Genomic DNA, 20,693 nt, shown 5'->3' with positions numbered 1-20,693 from the left:
TGATCCGTCATCTACACTGATATGTCTGCCAGACATGCAGAGATGCGATTCGCCACCTGGTCATCAGAAGGGGGAAAGGAGAAGATTAATTGTGTGTCGTCTGCATAGCAATGATAGGAGAGACCATGTGAGGTTATGACAGAGCCAAGTGACTTGGTGTATAGCGAGAATAGGAGAGGGCCTAGAACAGAGCCCTGGGGGACACCAGTGGTGAGAGCGCGTGGCGAGGAGACAGATTCTCGCCACGCCACCTGGTAGGAGCGACCTGTCAGGTAGGACGCAATCCAAGCGTGGGCCGCGCCGGAGATGCCCAACTCGGAGAGGGTGGAGAGGAGGATCTGATGGTTCACAGTATCGAAGGCAGCCGATAGGTCTAGAAGGATGAGAGCAGAGGAGAGAGAGTTAGCTTTAGCAGTGCGGAGCGCCTCCGTGATACAGAGAAGAGCAGTCTCAGTTGAATGACTAGTCTTGAAACCTGACTGATTTGGATCAAGAAGGTCATTCTGAGAGAGATAGCGGGAGAGCTGGCCAAGGACGGCACGTTCAAGAGTTTTGGAGAGAAAAGAAAGAAGGGATACTGGTCTGTAGTTGTTGACATCGGAGGGATCGAGTGTAGGTTTTTTCAGAAGGGGTGCAACTCTCGCTCTCTTGAAGACGGAAGGGACGTAGCCAGCGGTCAGGGATGAGTTGATGAGCGAGGTGAGGTAAGGGAGAAGGTCTCCGGAAATGGTCTGGAGAAGAGAGGAGGGGATAGGGTCAAGCGGGCAGGTTGTTGGGCGGCCGGCCGTCACAAGAAGCGAGATTTCATCTGGAGAGAGAGGGGAGGTCAGAGCACAGGGTAGGGCAGTGTGAGCAGAACCAGCGGTGTCGTTTGACTTAGCAAACGAGGATCGGATGTCGTCGACCTTCTTTTCAAAATGGTTGACGAAGTCATCTGCAGAGAGGGAGGGGGGGGGAGGGGGAGGAGGATTCAGGAGGGAGGAGAAGGTGGCAAAGAGCTTCCTAGGGTTAGAGGCAGATGCTTGGAATTTAGAGTGGTAGAAAGTGGCTTTAGCAGCAGAGACAGAGGAGGAAAATGTAGAGAGGAGGGAGTGAAAGGATGCCAGGTCCGCAGGGAGGCGAGTTTTCCTCCATTTCCGCTCGGCTGCCCGGAGCTCTGTTATGTGAGCTCGCAATGAGTCGTCGAGCCACGGAGCGGGAGGGGAGGACCGAGCCGGCCTGGAGGATGGGGGACATAGAGAGTCAAAGGATGCAGAAAGGGAAGAGAGGAGGGTTGAGGAGGCAGAATCAGGAGATAGGTTGGAGAAGGTATGAGCAGAGGGAAGAGATGATAGGATGGAAGAGGAGAGAGTAGCGGGGGAGAGAGAGCGAAGGTTGGGACGGCGCGATACCATCCGAGTAGGGGCAGTGTGGGAAGTGTTGGATGAGAGCGAGAGGGAAAAGGATACAAGGTAGTGGTCGGAGACTTGGAGGGGAGTTGCAATGAGGTTAGTGGAAGAACAGCATCTAGTAAAGATGAGGTCGAGCGTATTGCCTGCCTTGTGAGTAGGGGGGGAAGGTGAGAGGGTGAGGTCAAAAGAGGAGAGGAGTGGAAAGAAGGAGGCAGAGAGGAATGAGTCAAAGGTAGACGTGGGGAGGTTAAAGTCGCCCAGGACTGTGAGAGGTGAGCCGTCCTCAGGAAAGGAGCTTATCAAGGCATCAAGCTCATTGATGAACTCTCCGAGGGAACCTGGAGGGCGATAAATGATAAGGATTTTAAGCTTGAAAGGGCTGGTAACTGTGACAGCATGGAATTCAAAGGAGGCGATAGACAGATGGGTAAGGGGAGAAAGAGAGAATGACCACTTGGGAGAGATGAGGATCCCGGTGCCACCACCCCGCTGACCAGAAGCTCTTGCCGTGTGCGAGAACACGTGGGCGGACGAAGAGAGAGCAGTAGGAGTAGCAGTGTTACCTGTGGTGTTCCATGTTTCCGTCAGTGCCAAGAAGTCGAGGGACTGGAGGGAGGCATAGGCTGAGATGAACTCTGCCTTGTTGGCCGCAGATCGGCAGTTCCAGAGGCTACCGGAGACCTGGAACTCCACATGGGTCGTGCGCGCTGGGACCACCAGATTAGGGTGGCCGCGGCCACGCGGTGTGGAGCGTTTGTATGGTCTGTGCAGAGAGGAGAGAACAGGGATAGATAGACACATAGTTGACAGGCTACAGAAGAGGCTACGCTAATGCAAAGGAGATTGGAATGACAAGTGGACTACACGTCTCGAATGTTCAGAAAGTTAAGCTTACGTAGCAAGAATCTTATTGACTAAAATGATTGAAATGATACAGTACTGCTGGAGTAGGCTAGCTGGCAGTGGCTGCGTTGTTGACTTTGTAGGCTAGCTGGCAGTGGCTGCGTTGTTGACACTACACTAATCAAGTCGTTCCGTCGAGTGTAATAGTTTCTACAGTGCTGCTATTCGGGGGCTAGCTGGCTAGCTAGCAGTGTTGATTGCGTTACGTTACGTTAAAAGAACGACAATAGCTGGCTAGCTAACCTAGAAAATCGCTCTAGACTACACAATTGTCTTAGATACAAAGATGGCTATGTAGCTAGCTAGCTACGATCAAACAAATCAAACCGTTGTACTGTAATGAAGTGAAATGAAAATGTGATACTACCTGTGGAGCGAAGCGGAATGTTGACCGGGTAGTTGAAGTTCTATTCGGTAGAGGTTGGCTAGCTGTTGGCTAGCTAGCTAGCAGTATCTCCTACGTTAAGGACGACAAATAGCTGGCTAGCTAACCTCGGTAAATTAAGATAATCACTCTAAGTCTACACACTCTAAACTACACAATTATCTTGGATACGAAGACAGCAAAGACAACTATGTAGCTAGCTAACACTACACTAATCGAGTCGTTCAGTTGAGTGTAATAGTTTCTACAGTGCTGGTGGACGGTGGACGTTAGCTAGCTGCTTAGCTAGCTGCTGGGCAAATAGCAGTGTAGACTACGTTAGGATGACGAAATACGATAATTACGCAATTATCTTTGATACAAAGACGGCTATGTAGCTAGCTAAGAAGAAATTGCTAGGATTAGACAAATCAAACCGTTGTACTATAATGAAATGTAATGAAAATGTAATGAACAGTTATACTACCTGCGGACCGAAGTGTAGATGCGACCGCTCGCTCCAACCCGGAAACTTTTGAGTTTGCATTTGTTAATGTTAAGACATAGATTAGATGTTTTGTAAAATGATCACATTTGACTAGCGTCTTTCAGAAAAAAGTGTAGTATCGTCAGCCAGCTGGCTTATAATAATTATTTCACCAGTTTGTAGAGGACTATTATTAATAGAATTTGTAAGAAGTTGGGTGACTAATAAAAACAGATACCGTGAGATGGGACAACCTTCATAGTTCCTTTCTTTAACTCAAATATAGGTAAGGTTCCATGTTTCAGTTTGATAGAGCAGTTACCATTCGTATAGAAAGTTTTAATACAGGCCATGATATTAGTTTTGTGAAATATTTCATCCACTCAAAAGTTCCAAAGTGCAGGCATCACCATATCCCAGGTTGGATTGGCTTCTGTCCATATGGAGCAGTTTCAGCCCAGTAAGATTCCCCTTCACCTCGTGTGATTATGTACATTTTTAACAAGTTTACTTTATGACACAAAATTGCTTTTATTCTTGTTTTACTTACAGGCTATTTTTTATATCTTCAGCCCAAAATGACAGACCATAAGTAGTGTCTACACTGACATGGATCATTCAATGGTTGGTTCTACTGAGGTCAAGCCACATACGTATACTCTCTTCTGTGCACTAGCCTAGTGTAGTAGATGTTAGAAAATACTATGAAATCTATCTACACAAATCTATTAAAGTCTATATTTTTATGATGTTTGCATTTTTTTCCCTCAGAAGAACAAAGCTGAACAATGGCATATATTCATGGCTTCCCCAAAAAATGTAACAACAAAACACATAGAATAATAGATTTTTCGTCTCTCTGTTTAATATTTTCCTTCAATTCAAAAGAGGCTGAATGATTCTCACTGAAGAAATCATTAGAGCGAGCAAAACAGCGTCCCTCTGTCTCTGTATATGTAGCCCATCTATCTGATGCTGTCTGGTCTAAAATAATATGACATTGTTGCCGCCCGTAGCATTGAATGCAAGGGAAGCCAGAGAGCATTTGGCCTCTTTTGATAAAACAGTATTAAATAATAGTTTTGAGCTAAATGGAGTGAGATCAACGGTGAATGGTCCTGGCACATCAAAAAAAAAAACTGTCAAGGGAAGCCAGTTAGTATTTGACTTCACACCAATCAGATCACATCAAAAGCCAAAAGTCATTGACAGAAAAAACTTGAATTGCTGCACGTAGTTGTGTCGTTGTTCACTGGTGGCATGCTAGCTAAAATGACCCCTTTTATAAGTTAGCCATGGATGGAGATAGGGATTTGGACTTGTGGTTTTACTTAATACTCTGTAGTGGCCAAAGATTATAGCGTCGATTCTGATCCAACCATAAAGTCATACATTGTGCCCCTGGCCTGAGAGGGTTGAAGTTCTATATGTAGCTAGATGTAGGCTAGTAAGCTAATGTGACCAAGCTGGCTCATCGTTGCCCATTAAATGAATTTAGGCTAGAGAGCAAGCATTTTAACCAGGTGGCCTAAGACAACAAAAACTAAAAGTGTGTACTGCATGACATGCCTAGATGTTTTTGCAAAATGAAAGCAAGGAGGATGGCATTGTTGTTTCTCGACAAGTAGGGTGAGTCAACATCTTTTTTCTACTTTCACACACACAAAGAAATCAGTACCATGAACAACCAAATCATATTTAGCTTACGTTGATAGAACTGAATTGTTTCTTGTATCTTTTAGTTGTACCTGCATTAGACTAAGCAGAGGTGATTTGATGATGTTCAACTGTTGGAAGTTGAAATGGTGCTGGAATAGCGGAGGCAATAGTTGTTTAGTAGTACAAAATGTCGTAAACATTAACTTGATTGACCGTGCTGTAGCTCATGTATCTGTTTGCTACATGAAGTATGCTTTGTGTACTTCACTGGACTTCTCTGGTTTTATGAAGAAACAAAGGAGTGGTAGAATTTATTCTGACACTGTGTTTTCTTATTGTCTCAGCCTTAGGCCTACATACTGGATGACAGTAGCAAGGAATATGACAGTGGTAAGGAATGTGAACACAAAAAGCTCTGACGAAGGCCGTGAAGCTGATACTTAAGCTTATTAAATATCAGTGATACTACCAAGAGCAGTGTGCGGTTTCCTTTTTCCTTTGTCTTGTTCAACTGTTGCCATGCACTTACAAAGAGATTTCTCATATGTGCGAGTGCCTTTTGAATTTTGTATTAAGGAATATGAACTACCAGGATATAAAGCAACCAAGACAATATTCACAACACATAGGTTGTGATATGGCTTTTTTTTTACCTGGCTTGGCTTCGCCAGTGATATTCTCCACGCACCACTAGTGGAGCTGACCACTCAAGTTCCGCCTGCAAAAAGCTAGCCCTCTCTCCAGTACCCAGCATGGAGAACATCAACTATCGGATAAGACACCAGCATGAAACCTACTTCAGGCCACACCAGTTTAGACCATCCTACCCCAGGCAACACCACTCTAACCCAACCTACCCCAGGCCACACAACTCTAGCCCAACCTACCCCAGGCCACACCACTCTAACCCAACCTACCCCAGGCAACACCACTCTAGCCCTACCTACTCCAGGTAACACCACTCTAGTCCAACCTAACTCAGGCCACACCACTCTAACCCAACCTACCCCAGGCAACACCACTCTAGCCCTACCTACTCCAGGTAACACCACTCTAGCCCAACCTACCCCATGCAACACCACTGTAGCCCAACCTACCCCAGGCAACACTCTCTAACCCAACCTACTCCATGCAACACCACTCTAGCCCAATCTACTCCAGGCAACACCACTCTAGCCCAATCTACTCCAGGCAACACCACTCTAGCCCAACCTACTCCAGGCAACACCACTCTAACCCAACCTACTCCAGGCAACACCACTCTAGCCCAATCTACTCCAGGCAACACCACTCTAACCCAAACTACTCCAGGCAACACCACTCTAGCCCAACCTACCCCAGGTAAAACCACTCTAGCCCAACCTACCCCAGGTAAAACCGCTCTAGTCCAATCTACCCCAGGTAACAACACTCTAACCCAACCTACCCCAGGCCACACCACTCTAACCCAACCTACCCCAGGCCACACCACTCTAACCCAACCTACCCCAGGCCACACCACTCTAACCCAACCTACCCCAGGCCACACCACTCTAACCCAACCTACTCCAGGCCACACCACTCTAACCCAACCTACTCCAGGCAACACCACTCTAGCCCAACCTACCCCAGGTAAAACCACTCCAGTCCAATCTACCCCAGGTAACAACACTCTAACCCAACCTACCTCAGCCACAACATCTCAAGTTGTTGGTAATATTCTACAAGGTATGACTTGCCCATTTTGGCACCATTAGATATGTGTTGGTCTTGGTTTTGGAACCTGTACAAAAATGATTCCTTCTACTGGTTGACAAAACTTACCGACTGTGGATATTCTGCCTATAGTTGACATCAGTTTAAACAGTCCTTTAAACTGTCCTGTACTTGGAATAAAGACAGGAATGCATTGAGATACATTTAAAATGTACATTTACTGATGAACAATGTAAAATGTACATTTATTTATATTGTGTAGCAGACAGTATATTTGCTAAATGTACAATAATATCACTCAATATTTATTCTTGGTACATACAATATGACTATATAACAATTATTTTTACTGAAGATTTACTCAACCAAAAATGTACCTTCAGATTTCAAAATAGGAATCGCAAGGTAAAACTGAAAATAAGCTCTCTCTCTTATGTATTACAGGTGTAGAGAGAAGCCAATTTGACCTTGAAAAGAAGTATGACATGTATGACATCTCTGCTTTTGTCTGTTTCTGTTTAGTGTGGGTATAAGGGCCACTCTGCCAGAGCATCCAAGCTACAGGACTGGCTGCCTTAAACATCAACCCGTCATGGTTCTCAACTCATCCTCAAAATACCAAGAGATTATGATAGTTTCTGTTCATACCGTGTCACATTGTTATCTTGTATTGTCTGGAAGGATTGGATAAAACCAAAAATACTGGGGAAAAAAAATCAAAGACCAGATAGTCTCTCCTCCACTAGGTGGCAGTCACAATCCATGGAATGTTTTCAGCTTTCAGAAGTATGGCTCACATTCATTTTACAATGTTCTTATATACAGTAAGTTCTAAGTTGTTATCTTGTTTTAAAGGAGTGGGGCAGTCCAACTCTTTACATATTTTATTGTTTTCATGGAATGGTCTGTCTACCCATGTGAGAGACGCAGACTCAGTCTCAACCTTTAAGTCTTTACTGAAGACTCATCTCTTCAGTGGGTCATATGATTGAGTGTAGTCTGGCCCAGGAGTGTGAAGGTGAACGGAAAGGCTCTGGAGCAACGAACCGCCCTTGCTGACTCTGCCTGGGCGGTTCCCCTGTCTCCACTGGGATTCTCTGCCTCTAACCCTATTACAGGGACTGAGTCACTGGCTTACTCGTGCTCTATCATGCCGTCCCTAGGAGGGGTGCGTCACTTGAGTGGGTTGAGTCACCGATGTGATCTTCCTGTCTGGGTTGGCGCCCCCCCTTGGGTTGTGCCGTGGCGGAGATCTTTGTGGGCTATACTCGGCCTTGTCTCAGGATGGTAAGTTGGTGGTTGAAGATATCACTCTAGTGGTGTGGGGGCTGTGCTTTTGCAAAGTAGGTTGGGTTATATCCTTCCTGTTTAGCCCTGTCCGGGGTATCATCGGATGGGTCCACAGTGTTTCCTGACTCCTCCTGTCTCCGCCTCCAGTATTTATGCTGCAGTAGTTTATGTGTCGTAGGTCTAGGGTCAGTCTGTTATATCTGGAGTACTTCTGCTGTCTTATTGGGTGTCCTGTGTGAATTTAAGTATGCTCTCTCTAATACTCTCTTTCTCTCGGAGGACCTGAGCCCTAGGACCATGCCTCAGGACTACCTGGCATGATGACTCTTTGCTGTCCCCAGTCCACATGGCCGTGCTGCTGCTCCAGTTTCAACTGTTCTGCCTGCAGCTATGGAATCCTGACCTGTTCACCGGATGTGCTACCTGTCCCAGACCTGCAGTTTTCAACTCTCTAGAGACAGCAGGAGTGGTAGAGATACTCTTAATGACCAGCTATGAAAAGCCAACTGACATTTACTCCTGAGGTGCTGACTTGCTGCATCCTCGACATCTACTGTGATTATTATTATTTGACAATGCTGGTCATTTATGAACATTTGAACATCTTGGCCATGTTCTGTTATAATCTCCACACGGCACAGCCAGAAGAGGACTGGCCACCTGTCATAGCCTGGTTCCTCTCTCTAGGTTTCTTTCTAGGTTTTGGCCTTTCTATGGAGTTTTTCCTAGCCACCGTGCTTCTACACCTGCATTGCTTGCTGTTTGGGTTTTTAGGCTGGGTTTCTGTACAGCACTTTGAGATGTCAGCTAATATACAAAGGGATATATAAATACTTTTGATTTGATGATTGTTTATCAGATATGCAAGGTAAGAGTGAGTGCTGAAAGAGCAATGGGCTTGATTCGAACGCATGCTGGCAGCGCCATATCAATTCTAGAGGAAGCAGCTCAGATCGCTAGACCATAATTTGTTCTAATTTAAAAGATAACCATGTGACCACTACTGACCCTCTTTACAACTAAGGAGTGTAGTTGCTGTTCAGAAACAGTATGATGTTGATATTCTCTGGCTCCAGGCAACTTCGTCTGCTGTAGAACATTTTATCTTTCTCATGGAAAGCCCTATCCAAGGGGATCGCTGTAGAAACCACACCAAGGTTTCTAAGGGCTACCCTGCTCAGATCCTTGAATTTCACAGATCCTTCAAATCTCCACCATGAAAGTGGGTTTTCCATCTCTGGAATTGAGCTGTGTTCACTGTACTGTTTCAGCAGTTGAACTAAGTTCGGTACATCGGCTGAAACTATCAGTGGAGATGAAATCGCTTTGAGATCTTTAAGCAATTTAGTTAGAAAGTGATTAGCACTTTCACTGTCGTTGACATTCAGTATGAGGTTTTTGAACCTTGGGTCCAGGGCTGTGGTAAGGACTAGTCGTTGGCTCTTCTTCAAATCACCAAAATGAATTTTGCATTGCTTGGCTAAGTGATTAGCTACATCGTTTCCCCTCTGTTCTTTGCTGATTTTGGTCTGAATTTCTTCGACCAGAGGAATGCTGTTGGAGAGGAGGTAGTACTGCTGATTATTAGAGATGTCTTTACATCTCTGTGACATCTCCTCTGTCACATCTTTGAAAGGCTGAAGGGCTGCTACCGCACTGGAGGCTTTAGTTATGTCAGATCCATTAAGACAGAGGTCGAACTCTTGCCTTTGGCTAAGCACCATGTTGATAGCCATGTATTGCTCAGCAAGTCTCTTCAGCATGTGGAAGCAAGAGAACCATCCATCATCAACAGACTGGATCAGGCCATGATGAGGCAACTGTTGTTGGAGTTGAGCCTCTTTTAGCTTTTTCTCAGCTTCTATGTCGTTGTGAAAGAACCTCACAATCTTCTGACACTTCCTCAGCATTGCCTCAAGAACAGGATCCTCCATCAATGTATCTTTGAACACCAGGTTTAAAGTGTGGGCAAAGCAAGGAATGTGTGTCCATCCATTTCTAGAAATCTCTTCTCTCATGGATCCATCTATGTTTGTCACCACGGTGTGAATCTTTTCTTTTATTCCCCAGTCGTTTGCAATTCCTAACAGTTGTTTTACTATGTCGACTGATGTATCTTCACCCAGGACTTTAGTTGTTTCCAATACGTAGGAATTGAGGTTCCATTCTCTGTCGATGACATGGCAAGTCACTGTCAGATAGGACTCTTCTGCTCTTGCAACCCACAGTTCAGCTGCTAAGACAATGTCATGAGCCAAGGCAAGGGATTGCTCTACCTTCTGCCTCGTCTTATTGTACATTCTGAGAAGGTCTTTTCGAATAGAAAATGTCTCCTTTGGAATGAGGGTGCCAGGTTGTTTTATGGCATCAACAAATGCCTGGAAACCAGCATCTTCTACAATGGACAGTGGTTGCAAGAGGGAGACAATCATGTTTGACAGGTGCCTTTTGGGTGTGAATATTCCTTGAGTGCCAGCTGTGTCAAATAGGACATTATAAGTCAAGATCATCATACATTTATCACGTTATATAATTATCTCGAACATCATCAGAAATATTTATGATTGGTGTTTTTCTAAATCAGTACTACACAGTCATAGTTGAACACAATTATTTTAAAACAAAGACAGATTATATTCAGCATAGTATTGCATATTCATCAACTTCCTTCTCTCTAATGTGTATGCACTGTGTTTGTTCATGGAGTACACACTGAATTAAGCATTAAATACAAAGACTGGTTACCGTTCTGTCTGATTCCTTGAGGTCTAGGGAACTGGTGAACAGACAGGTCTTCAAGGTTTCCCCTGTTGCTGATGTTAGGCCTATTAGTAAATCCCCTCCCTGCAATCAAGCGACAATTCAGTAGACAAAACCAGAATTAGTCAAATAGGATAAAGTAAGATCATCATATATCACGTTATGCAAACATCTTCAATATAGTCACCATTTGGTCTAATCCTTCGTGGTCTAGTGTCCTGATGAACAGACAGTGCTTCACGGTTTCTTCTGTTTCTGGTATAAGGACTACCAGTAAAGCCCCTCCCTGAAATCAAAGGACAAGACAGTTGATACAACCTGTACTTGTGCAAGTTGTGCATCCTACAATGTTACAATCTTACATGCATGTTACACCTGCATTTCACGGTGCCAGCATTGCAAAATACATTTACAGATACACGTTATTCAGTCATTTCCTCCAAACTACCCGTGCGCATCAATGAGCTTCTGCATAGCCAGGCGCTAAAATGGAACTTGTTTTTATTTTTGGCACTTGACGCGTTGCAAGTCCCGCATCTCCCATCTTTTCATTGGTTTTAGGAGCATATACCCACATGGGTGATCGAAAGCTGAACTGAAACTAACTAGGTTTACCCTTTTCATCTGTGGATGAATGATTTTGTGTGAGTCAGGATTGGTCAAAAGTCTACAAAGATCCAGGGAAAAAAGGACCTTGTGCATTTCATGTAAAATAACAACCCAATGTTTATATCCCAGGACAAATTAGCTAGCAACAGCAAGCTATCTAGCTAAATGTCCATGAATGTTTCAAGTGTTTTGACCTGTCCCCAAATGAATCTAGTCAGTTCATAGTTCATTTAGATATTTCAACCTGCATGTCCTGATCACATCTGGTGTGGATGGACGAAATCAACATGCGTACGATGGCGCACACGGGTGCTCGGTGGAGTCCATGTTTAAAAATCAAATGAAACAAAATGAAATATTGCTTCATTTGTTTGCATTGAACATGTCAGAAATAAAAAGTTTGTTAGAGGTTTGAGGCTATGTATTTTATGGCTTAAATAATCTACAATGATCTGGAGATAGTTAAGGGGATAGTGCTTACCAGAATGTCTTGTTCTTTGAGACATATCTTCTGAAAATGTGTCACTTTCCTTCCTGACCTTTCCTCCTATTGTAGCATATCGGAAATACATAGACGAAGATATTACTTCCATCCTGGGTTTAAACAATTTAAATTCCTGTTTCAAAATTGTTTGCAAGAACATTACTGTTTTGCTTATTATGTTATTCTTGTAAAGTGAATATCGGGAAAGACTGAATCAAATTCAGTAACTTACTTGAATAGTGTCCTCTCCGTATGTTACTCCTCGCTCCTGTCTGAACAACGTGTTAGTACTATTGGAGACAGGTGAGGTGTACCAATCCACTGGGTGTGGCTGTTGCAGTTTTCAGTGAAATGAAAGTCAAATGTCATCTTTGCCCTCCCACAAGGTTTATTCCTATCTAAATCCTATATTAGTCCTTAAAGGGATAGTTAGGATTTTGGTAATGAATCCGTGCTTCTCCAGAAGCAGATGAACTTGTGAATACAATTTGTCTATGAGTCTGTTCCTAACTAGCTTTAGCGCAATTACTGGAAGTCTATGGGAACAGCTAGCATGCTCGCAAAACTACCTCTAACTTCCTTCGAACTGGACGCAGAGACATATCGAACTATCCCTTTAATATATCACGGTCATAGTAGGATCATATCCTTTTTCACCTGAAACTACTTTCTTGCAATGCAGGAAATGTTAAATGTGTAGTTTTATTTGGTGTTTAAAAAGGCTTCTGAATGTTGTAATTTCCATCTTGTAATGTCAATGTATTAACACCTAAAAAAATGTCCATTAATTGTAATCCACATAGTTCCAATTTCCTCTTGCTGTAGGATTATTTTCCTGCTGTAGCAAACTGGCTCAAATGAAGATCCTACATCTGTACACCAATGGGCAGTTCCTCACTCACCTCTCATTCTGACAAATTACAAAGATTTCAGTTCAAAGTGCAAGGTAATCATTTATTTATTATATCAATTATTATATTTTGTTATTGACTGTACATTTGTTTATCCCATGTGTAACTCTGTGTTGTTTGTGTCGCACTGCTTTGCTTTATGTTGGCCAGGTCGCAGTGAAAAATGAGAACTTGTTCTCAACTAGCTTACCTGGTTAAATAAAGATGTTCTCAACTGGCCTACCTGGTTAAATAAAGGTGAAATAAATATAAATAATATGCATATTTAACACAAAACAATCACACAGTACACAAAACTATACACACACCCAAAGGGAAACAACAAATGAAATAGAAAAACAATAACCAACGAGACAAACATACCTAACAAAAATATGAAATAAAATTAATAGGGAGAGTTTTTATATTATTTTTCTAATAAGTGATGATACTCCTTAATATACCGTTGAAGAAAAACAGTGATCTTTTGTGAGTCTGTATTCTTTTTCTTCAACCTTTTGGCTAGCATGAGTACATAAGAGTATTTTTTTAAATAAATTAACTAAAGTTAAAGTTTCTAATGTTGAGACTTTTTTTATACCTAAATCAGACCTGAGATGGATACACACAGTATGGAAACTTAAGGCCAGAATTCAATATGATCGCTGGTTGAAGACAATGCAGCTTTTAAAGGCAATTGTTTTAAAAGCCGCATTGTCATCAACCCCTGATCAGATTGAATGCCAGGCTAACACTGTCAGTTTGATATTCTGTTGATGTGTCCTTGAGCAATGCACTTAACGCCAATTGCTCCTGTAAATTGCTCTGAATCAGAGCATCTGCATCAGTATCAGAAAGTACCCAAAGCTTATTACAATACTGGACAAAACCATCAGATATTTTATCTCCCTATTCTACCACCCTCATTTTAGTTGATACCAGTAGAGGGAGCTCATGGTTTGCTGTAGAGCTTTCTACTTCAATACATGGTAGGAATCAGTCTCCTTGGCTTGGTGAAAGACTTGCAGTATTATATAGTTAGTGTGACACAGCAACATGCTACAGTGGTTCTTCCTTTAACCTGTTGATGCTCTGGGGGCGCTATTTCATTTTTGGATGAAAAACGTTCCCGTTTTAAACAAGATATTTTGTCACAAAAAGATGCTTGACTATGCATATAATTGATAGCTTTCGAAAGAAAACACTCTGACGTGTCCAGAACTACCAAGATATTTTCTGTGCGTGCCCTAGAACGTGAGCTTCAGGCAAAACCAAGATGAGACGGCATCCAGGAAATGAGCAGGATTTTTGAGGCTCTGTTTTCCATTGTCTCCTTATATGGCTGTGAATGCGAGAGGAGTAAGTCTGCCCTTTCTGTCGTTTCCCCAAGGTGTCTGCAGCATTGTGACGTATTTGTAGGCATATCATTGGAAGATTGACCATAAGAGACCACATTTACCAGGTGTCCGCCCGGTGTCCTGCGCCGAAATTGGTGCGCAAAAGTCAGCTGCAAGTATTTTTCCATGGAATTTAGAGAAGAATGCAAGCTTCCACGAATGATATATCAATGAAGAGATATGTGAGAAAAAACACCTTGAGGATTGATTCCAAACAACATTTGCCATGTTTCGGTCGATATTATGGAGTTAATTCGGAAAAAGTTTGACGTTGTAGGTGACTGAATTTTCGGTTCGTTTCGGTAGCCAAATGGGATGTACAAAACGGAACGATTTCTCCTACACACAGACGCTTTCAGGAAAAACTGAGCATTTGGTATGTAACTGAGAGTCTCCTCATTGAAAACATCCGAAGCTCTTCAAAGGTAAATTATTTTATTTATTTGGTTATCTGGTTTTTGTGAAAATGTTGCGTGCTAAATGCTACTCAAAATGCTAAGCTAGCTTAGCATACTCTTACACAAATGAGTCAATTTCTATGGTTCAAAAGCATTTTTTGAAAATCTGAGATGACAGTGTTGTTAAGAAAAGGCTAAGCTTGAGAGCAGATGCATTATTTTCATTTTATTTGCGATTTTCAGAAATCGTTAACGTTGCGTTATGCTAATGAGCCTGAGGCTTTAGTCACGATCCCGGATCCGGGATGGGGAGTTTCAACAGGTTAAAAGTTTTGAGTTTATGTCGTGACCGTTTGTGGTAGATGGTGGCAGATTGTGGTAAATTGCATCATTCTGTCAACAATGGCTGACACTTAAATAACGTGTCATAGAATTCCGCGGCACCCCGCAAGCTGTTCTGCAGTAAGCCGTACCTTTTAAAGGAAGAACCACTGCACATCTAACTACTTTTCTCTGACTAGAGCAAGCATGCAGTCTTGAATGTGAATATACGACTTGCTTGAAAACCCATCAAGGAATTAAACTATGAAGTATGACCATACCAACCCAGATCATGCTGCATTACATTTCCTGTGAGATGAACTGAAACAATGTGTTCTTGTGTTTGACTGGACTGTATATTATGCATTTAACTTTTAGGAGAGAAAGAACCACTTCCCTGTTCACCACTTCCCAGTATCGAAGCCTTGTATGAAAACCTGTAGTGTTCGACTTTTGGCTGTCGCTCACCTCCCCCGACTTCACTCTGCAACTTTCATCTACTCTCATCTTCGTTAGGCTTACTGCATGGACACACCCTGTAGATCACACCAGATAGGATGTGTTCCTTTGGGCTCGTCTTGAGGGAGAAGGCTGAAGCAAACGACTGCACACAAATGTCCAGGAGTGAAGTCGGGGGGGGGTGCATCTGCGACATCCGAAATGTCGGACACTGCTGTGGTTTTCCAACAGCAAGACTCTGTGCAGTATTGCCATTGTTTCTAAACGTTTTTCTTTGTAATGTTGAAATAAATGTCTCTAAAACCCATATCACACATTTACAAACTGTAAATATACGTGTGTTTATTGTACTATCAATTGGTGAGAGAGAGTCTCAAATATTACATTAATTTGTACATATCCACTGAATGCATGAATCACGCAGAGTTGGTTCCTGTTTCAGTCAATTCTTTGGTCACGCTCGCGTATCAATCAAAAGAGTTGCAGCGACTTGAAGGCGACTTCATCAAAAACTGCTCAAGTCTGAGTTTTTATACCCATTACATGTATTAAATCATATTAAATAATTCAAATAAGTTGGCTCACATAAGTATAGGCTTACCTGGATGCACATGTATCAACTTTTGAAGCAACATTGCTGCGTGAGCTAGGCGGTGGAGAACAACTACAGCGCTGTGCAAATCACGGCTACTTCGCTGGCGGTGACTCTACATCCATCGCTGGCATAGTTCTTCTTGACCGCTGGGATGCTTTTTTGGGCTATGAACCCAGGGTGAACTGGCAGAGTTCATCCATTGGTTGTTTTGTCACCTCGCCTGAGCAAAGGAACATGCACCATAGTTCTGCTTCTTGAAATATTTCTGTTCCACCACAATCAAATGGATAACTTCAATTGCCTTAGGTCATCATTAACATGGCTAAATACATGCTTAAATAGATGCAACTACCTATTTCTCTTCTACTGCTCTTGAGACAACAATGGACATCATGCCACTTTTTGGAGCAAGGTACTTACTTTATTGAGCAGATTCAACTATGCCTAAATGTCCTTCTGAGTTGGACTACTACAAACCATAAACTGGGGTGTATTCATTAATCGGATTCCAATGCTAAATATTTAGTCTGTTGCAAAATGTTTTGCAACTGAAACCGTTTACTCTTGGAAGCAAAAAGTGCAAATGGAAATAAACAGGTACCTTCATTCATTTTTCCAATATAAACTCATGTTTATTTGGGAATAGTTTTCTGTTTGAAGTAAACTGTTTCCGTTGCAATGCGTTTTTCAACAGACTAAACATTTTGCAGTGGAATCCGACTATTAAATACACCCTGTATTTCAATTTCAATAGTATTTTATGAGGCCTGAGCACACACTTTTGTCGTAATCAAATATGTTTTTATTTGTTACATGTTGTAAAAGGTGATAATAAAAACGAAGTAATATAATTTCACATTTCTACACAAAGTATTGCCAAGTTTATATTTTGATATGAATTTTGATATTTGATATATGACAAATCTATATTTTTTTCTCAAATAGCTATGACAAATGGAAGATGAAAACAAGACTTGAATTGCGAGAAAAGTTCATGTTTTTCCTTGAGTTTACATTTGAACGTGACCCCTTCTCATGTATTTGTAATGACTCCCCAATCCCCTTTCTCTGTAAAGGTTCTATAAAGAACTTTAAAACAAGGTTTTATATAACCCCAAAAGTGGTTGTAACCATAGTGTAACCAACCTTTTTTGTGCCCTATAGAAGCTATTTTTAATGGTTCATTATACAACCTTATGAAAGGGTTGTACATAGCACCATACAGGTTATATTTAGAACCTTATGAGCATGGTTCTTTATAGAACCTTCATAAAAAGGTTCCATCAAGCACCAACAAGGGATTTGCTATGGTTACAAACCAAATAACCCTTATTTGGCACTCACTATATAGAATCATGTGTTTATAGTGTGCTGTGTAGAATTATTTTCCATCTGATGTAGAAAATGCTGCTTGTTATTATTAGAGCTCACAGGTATGCTGCCAACAAAATCCAAGGCTGTTGTGTAATTCTGCTTTATTGTTTCAGCCATTACTCAACTTCTACTACTAACTATCCACTGCCAGCTGTGTTGTAAAGGGCCTCTTGAACATCCCAGTGGATGTACAGTTATCTTTAGGGGGTTTCTCTGTCTGCATGGTAACATATGGAGGACTACCTCATGACCATTGCCTCTTAGGCCATCACCCATCAACATTGTTAAACAGTGTTTTGATTCTCCTTTCTACTCCCTTGGCTCAGCAGTACCTGTTCCTCTCAGAGTAAGTGGTACTTTGCTGAGGATAAAGAGTCTGGTTTACATACTGTCCAGCAGAATGTGTGTGTTCTTTGTTTACGTGAATGACAGGGCATTTGGAGAAGCTGTTTCAGTTTGAGAGGGTCTTTAATCCCCTAGAAGCCAGTGAATGTTCACATGTGGCAAGACCTGCCATGAAAAATCCTGCCCAAACATAATAATAACAAATCCTACCCTAGTGTTTAGACTACTGGCACTGTAACTACAGCCCCACCTTCTAATTCAACAATGAGACCTTGTAATCTTTGTCACTAATAGACATGCAGTTAACAAAAATATGGAAATGTCTGCTTTATCCAAAGTTACAACCAACTGATTGCAGCATTTTTTTCTCACCTTTATTTAACCAGGTAGGTTAGTTGAGAATAAGTTCTCATTTGCAACTGCGACCTGGCCAAGATAAAGCAAAGCAGTGTGAACAGACAACACAGAGTTACACATGGAGTAAACAATTAACAAGTCAATAACACAGTAGAAAAAAAGGGGAGAATATATACATTGTGTGCAAAACGCATGAGGAGGTAGGTGAATAATTACAATTTTGCAGATTAACACTGGGGTGATAAATGATCAGATGGTCATGTACAGGTAGAGATATTGGTGTGCAAAAGAGCAGAAAAGTAAATAAATAAAAACAGTATGGGGATGAGGTAGGTGAAAATGGGTGGGCTATTTACCAATAGACTATGTACAGCTGCAGCGATCGGTTAGCTGCTCAGATAGCAGATGTTTGAAGTTGGTGAGGGAGATAAAAGTCTCCAACTTCAGGGATTTTTGCAATTCGTTCCAGTCACAGGCAGCAGAGTATTGGAACGAAAGGCGGCCAAATGAGGTGTTGGCTTTAGGGATGATCAGTGAGATACACCTGCTGGAGCGCGTGCTACGGATGTGTGTTGCCATCGTGACCAGTGAACTGAGATAAGGCGGAGCTTAACATAGCATGGACTTGTAGATGACCTGGAGCCAGTGGGTCTGGCGACAAATATGTAGCGAGGGCCAGCCGACTAGAGCATACAAGTCGCAGTGGTGGGTGGTATAAGGTGCTTTAGTGACAAAACGGATGGCACTGTGATAAACTGCATCCAGTTTGCTGAGTAGAGTGTTGGAAGCAATTTTGTAGATGACATCGCCGAAGTCGAGGATCGGTAGGATAGTCAGTTTTACTATGGTAAGTTTGGCGGCGTGAGTGAAGGAGGCTTTGTTGCGGAATAGAAAGCCGACTCTTGATTTGATTTTCGATTGGAGATGTTTGATATGAGCCTGGAAGGAGAGTTTACAGTCTAGCCAGACACCTAGGTACTTATAGATGTCCACATATTCAAGGTCGGAACCATCCAGGGTGGTGATGCTAGTCGGGCATGCGGGTGCAGGCAGCGATTGGTTGAAAAGCATGCATTTGGTTTTACTAGCGTTTAAGAGCAGTTGGAGGCCACGGAAGGAGTGTTGTATGGCATTGAAGCTCAATTGGAGGTTAGATAGTACATTACCTCACAAATGTACCAATTAACCAATTTTCTTGGTTAAAGAAATTTGTGATAAATAAAAAAGTAAAGGCTGGAATGAATCTGTTCAGTCTGCCAGGATTTATGCTCACCCATCGTAAATATTATCCACAAAATATGAAGTGTCCCTTATAATTATACACATATATAGTGCCTTCAGAAAGTATTCACAACCCTTGACTTTTTCCACATTTTGTTGTGTTACAGCCTGAATTAAAAATGTATTACATTTAGATTTGATGTCACTGGCCTACATACAATACCGCATACTATGAAAGCGGAGTTATGTTTTTAGACATTTTTACAAATTCATAATAAGTGAAAAACGGACATTTCTTGAGTCAATAGGTATTCAACCCATTTGTTATGGCGAGCTTAAATACGTTTAGGAGTAAACATTTGCTTAACAAGTCAAATAATAAGTTTCCATGGACTCACTTGGTGTTCAATAATAGTGTTTAACATGATTTTTGAATGACTACCTCGTCTATGTACCCCACACATACAGATAATTGTAAGGTCCCTCAGTCGAGCAGTGAATTTCAAACACAGATTCAACCTCAAAGACCAGGGAGGATTTCCAATGAAGGGTAAAAAGAAAACAAGCAGACATTGAATATCCCTTTGAGCAGGGTGAAGTTATTAATTACACTTTGGATGGTGTATCAATACACCTAGTCACTAAAAAGATACCGTTATCCTTCCTAAATGAATTGCCTGACAGGAAGAAAAATGCTCAGGGATTTCACCAAGAGGCCCATGGTTACTTTAAATCAGTTAGAGTTTAATGGCTGTGATAGGAGGAAACTGACGATTGATCAACAACATTGTGGTTACTCCACAATACTAACCTAAATGATGGAGTGAAAAGAAGGAAGCCCATACAAAATAAAAATATTACAAAACATGCATCCTGCTTGTAATAAGGCACTTAAAACCTGATGGGGCTACAGGTTCCCAACTAGGAACACCCCACCCCCCTTCAGCCCAAACGGTGGCGCAGGGAAAGCAAATATATTCTTAAAAATATTTAACCTCCACACATTAACAAGTCCAATAGCTTAAATGAAAGATAAACACCTTGTTCATCTACCCAGCATGTCAGAATTTTTAAATGTTTTACAGCGAAATTCATAGCACATATTTATGTTAAACCACCACTAGGAAAACATACAATATGTAGCCACATGGCTATGCAAAATAGCACAATCACAAACGCAGGATTAAAATAAAAATAATTCACTAACCTTTTGAAAATCTTCATCAGATGACAGTAATAGCACATGTTACACAGTACATTTATGTTTTTTTCAATAATATGCAATTTATATCCATAAATCTCCATTTACATTGAGCCATGTTCAAAAAATGCAGCAGAAATGACCGGAGGAATTATAAATATCTCCGGCAGCTAACGCCAGATAACAGCAATAAACATCATAAACTTTGACTAAATATACATGTTCTACATATATTTAGAAAGATACACTTCTTCTTAATGCAAACGCTGTGTTACATTTATTTTTAACGTTACAGAATTCGTTCACTATTCAATAATCTGAGACGGCGCTCAGCCATTAGCATTATTTCTCTACTATGTTGGATTCGACAAAAATACAATTTTATAACATAAATATTCCCTTACCTTTGATGGTCTTCGACAAGAATGTCGTGAAAGGAGTTATACTTACCTAATATAACGTTTGGTTGCTGTTGGTGTGTCTTTGTATTAGC

General features: G+C 41.8%; 1 protein-coding gene across 1 annotated transcript; it reads right to left on the bottom strand.

The window, feature by feature from the left end:
• Positions 1-6,709: 6,709 nt before the first annotated feature.
• LOC135511923 (zinc finger BED domain-containing protein 4-like) lies at positions 6,710-11,933 on the bottom strand. Its single transcript, XM_064933443.1, has 5 exons — positions 11,875-11,933; positions 11,640-11,705; positions 10,737-10,835; positions 10,535-10,633; positions 6,710-10,265 (listed from the first exon to the last, which is right to left on the bottom strand). Exons 2-5 carry the CDS (start codon positions 11,662-11,664, stop codon positions 8,809-8,811), a joined length of 1,680 nt encoding a protein of 559 aa, XP_064789515.1. The 5' UTR covers positions 11,665-11,705; positions 11,875-11,933; the 3' UTR covers positions 6,710-8,808.
• Between the last annotated feature and the right edge of the window lie 8,760 nt (positions 11,934-20,693).

This window comes from Oncorhynchus masou, chromosome 24, assembly GCF_036934945.1.
Source record: "Oncorhynchus masou masou isolate Uvic2021 chromosome 24, UVic_Omas_1.1, whole genome shotgun sequence".
NCBI lineage: Eukaryota > Metazoa > Chordata > Actinopteri > Salmoniformes > Salmonidae > Oncorhynchus > Oncorhynchus masou.
Note: the sequence above shows the minus strand (reverse complement) of the source record. Positions and strands in the feature narration are given on the sequence as shown.

Bases quoted from the DNA above. Each gene is read 5' to 3' on its own strand.
- LOC135511923 (XM_064933443.1), bottom strand. From the start codon at position 11,664: ATGTCTCAAAGAACAAGACATTCTG. The intron at 10,634-10,736 runs GTGACTATATTG...GCTTGATTGCAG, and splicing joins ACGAAGGATTAGACCAAATG to GGAGGGGATTTACTAATAGG. The intron at 10,266-10,534 runs GTAACCAGTCTT...TATTTGACACAG, and splicing joins TCAAGGAATCAGACAGAACG to CTGGCACTCAAGGAATATTC.